This window comes from Scylla paramamosain, chromosome 4, assembly GCF_035594125.1.
Source record: "Scylla paramamosain isolate STU-SP2022 chromosome 4, ASM3559412v1, whole genome shotgun sequence".
Taxonomy (NCBI): Eukaryota; Metazoa; Arthropoda; class Malacostraca; order Decapoda; family Portunidae; genus Scylla; species Scylla paramamosain.
This window is the reverse complement of record NC_087154.1, coordinates 39084527-39087026: the sequence shown is the minus strand read 5'-3', so window position 1 is coordinate 39087026 and position 2500 is coordinate 39084527. Positions and strand designations below refer to the sequence as shown.

General features: G+C 42.8%; 1 protein-coding gene across 5 annotated transcripts in view; it reads left to right on the top strand.

Moving 5' to 3' along the window:
* The window catches only part of LOC135100101 (uncharacterized), a 22504-nt gene that overhangs the window by 19042 nt on the left and 962 nt on the right, over nt 1-2500 (top strand). For 4 of the 5 annotated variants that reach the window (XM_064003062.1, XM_064003065.1, XM_064003064.1 and 1 more), the window contains exons 3-5: nt 733-813; nt 1045-1195; nt 1742-1815. In XM_064003062.1, the coding sequence (XP_063859132.1) occupies nt 733-813; nt 1045-1195; nt 1742-1815 (306 nt within the window). The remainder of the gene's footprint in view (nt 1-732; nt 814-1044; nt 1196-1741; nt 1816-2500) is intronic. The other variant, XM_064003063.1, reaches the window with a different exon arrangement.

Genomic DNA, 2500 nt, shown 5'->3' with positions numbered 1-2500 from the left:
TCTGTGTGGTGTTGTATTGACACCTAACTGCCTGTGTGTGTGTGTGTGTGTGTGTGTGTGTGTGTGTGTGTGTGTGTGTGTGTGTGTGTGTGTGTGTGTGTGTGTTGCTTGCTTGCTTGCATTAATGTATGTTTTAGCTGTCCTAAGTCTCATTTTCCTCCTCCTCCTCCTCCTCCTCCTCCTCCTCCTCCTCCTCTTACTCAGTCTATCACCTGTTACTCTTCCTCCTCCTCCTCCTCCTCCTCCTCCTCCTCCTCCTCCTCCTCCTCCTCCTCCTCCTCCTCCTCCTCCTCCTCCTCCTCCTCCTCTATCTCAGTCTATCACCTGTTACTCTTCCTCCTCCTCCTCCTCCTCCTCCTCCTCCTCCTCCTCCTCCTCCTCCTCCTCCTCCTCCTCCTCCTCCTCCTCCTCCTCTTACTCAGTCTATCACCTGTTACTCTTCCTCCTCCTTCTCCTCCCCCTTGTATTCCTTCTATTATTCCTGTTTCCTTGTATGTCTTATTCCTCCTCCTCCTCCTCCTCCTCCTCCTCCTCCTCCTCCTCCTCCTCCTCCTCCTCCTCCTCCTCCTCCTCCTCTTAATGTTTTTTCTTTCACTGCTGTTCATGAAATATTATTAAAAGTGAAAGTGTTGAAGAAAACATTAGTTATATTTGGCCGTGATCAGACCTCATGTACAGGTGTGGTCCCTTATTACAGACACAGCCTAATGTAACCTAACCGAATCATTTCAGGAGGTGGAATTTGAGTAGGGAAAGCTTCAGAAATGCAGGAAGGATTAGCGGTGATGACTGCAGGCTGCCATCGACCCGCAGGTAATTACCAAATACTTCTGGCGCCCTTGTGACACGTCAGAACACCCCGAAACACCCGAAACACCAGTTGCAATTCAGTGTTGCCAATACTGTCAGTCTGTCTACATGTCATCATATTGTCTCTTGAGATGTCATCACCAGTCTACACCAGCCTAATCTGCTGCCCTAATCTATGGTTTTATCTTTTTGTTTGTGTATTTATATATTTATCACCTCTCAACTCATTGTTAGATGCAGGTGGGAGGAGAGGAAATACCTGAAGAAGTGTTGCATATTTGCCAAGAACACCAGGGGACAGTTTAACAAGACACCTGCAATGGCACCACAAGTTCCTGCCTTTGAAGTGAAGCTTGCTACAGACTCTGCCTTCAAGCTGACATGGGTTAGTGCCACATTGCTGTAGACCTTGTGGTTTGTGTCATCATCACAGTGAATGTCTTGCCTACTGGTGATATTATAGTGGTGGATGTCTTGTATCACTCTTGATTAATCTGAATATATTGATGCTTTTTCTTTGTGATTCATTAATTTCTACATCTCAACTCTTCCTCACTACCTAGACTATCTCCAAAACACCAAAAATACTACAGAATCATCCCCCTGACGGCCTTTTCCCTCCCTCACAGAAGTAGGCTGAGAGAGAGAGAGAGAGAGAGAGAGAGAGAGAGAGAGAGAGAGAGATAAGCTTTTTTTCACAGTGTTTGTATCTCTAAACCTTCCTCGTTCACAATCAGAAGTGCCTTATTCACAATTACAAGGTTGACTTTCAGTGCATTTATTATTCTCAGCTGTTCCTCACCTCAGACTCTCCACCTGTTGTCTCTGTACTCATAAATTATTAGTATTATCTTGTTTTTTGTGTATTTAATTAGTATGGAATGGTCAGTGATGGTGGGCATTTAATTAATGAGTGTTTCTCTTTTCTCAGGTTCAAAGGATTCTCAAGAGTGTTGAGGATCAGATACTGACAAGAACTGGCTGGCATCTTACTGTGTTCAACAGGTGTGTGTGTGTGTGTGTGTGTGTGTGTGTGTGTGTGTGTGTGTGTGTTTTGTGTGGTCATTTCACTATCTATCTATCTGTTTCGTTTGTCTCCATCTCTCTGTCTCTTTCTGTCATTGGTCTGTCTGTCTGTCTGTCTGTCTGTCTGTCTGTCTGTCTGTGTATTCCAGTGATTTTTTCTGTTGTTGTTCATAGCCATCCAGGTGACATCAGGTGAATCAGACACCTATCTTTCACCTTAATAGCTCTCTCAATCCCTAGTGGAAAGGCTGCTGCAGCTACTACTACTACTACTACTACTACTACTACTACTACTACTACTACTACTACTACTACTACTATCTACTACTACTACTACTACTACTACAGCTGGCCACACATATTTAAAGTCTTTTTTTATTTTTACAAACTTTAGACATAGACAGATAGAAGAATTTGTTTGTTGAATGTCTAATTGCCTCATTTGTGGTATTTTAATGATTTTTTTTTTAATTGTTAGGGTGTTCAAGGGGTTATTCATAATGTTAGTGATAGTTTTGCAGGCTGTGCTTATTTATCTATATTATTTTGTCTATCTATTAATCTCTCAGTCTACCCGTTTATCTAAGTATCTGCTGGACCTAACCTAACTAGGCCTATCTCTGCTTATCTCTCAATGTCTATATTTACCTAATCTAACCATGTA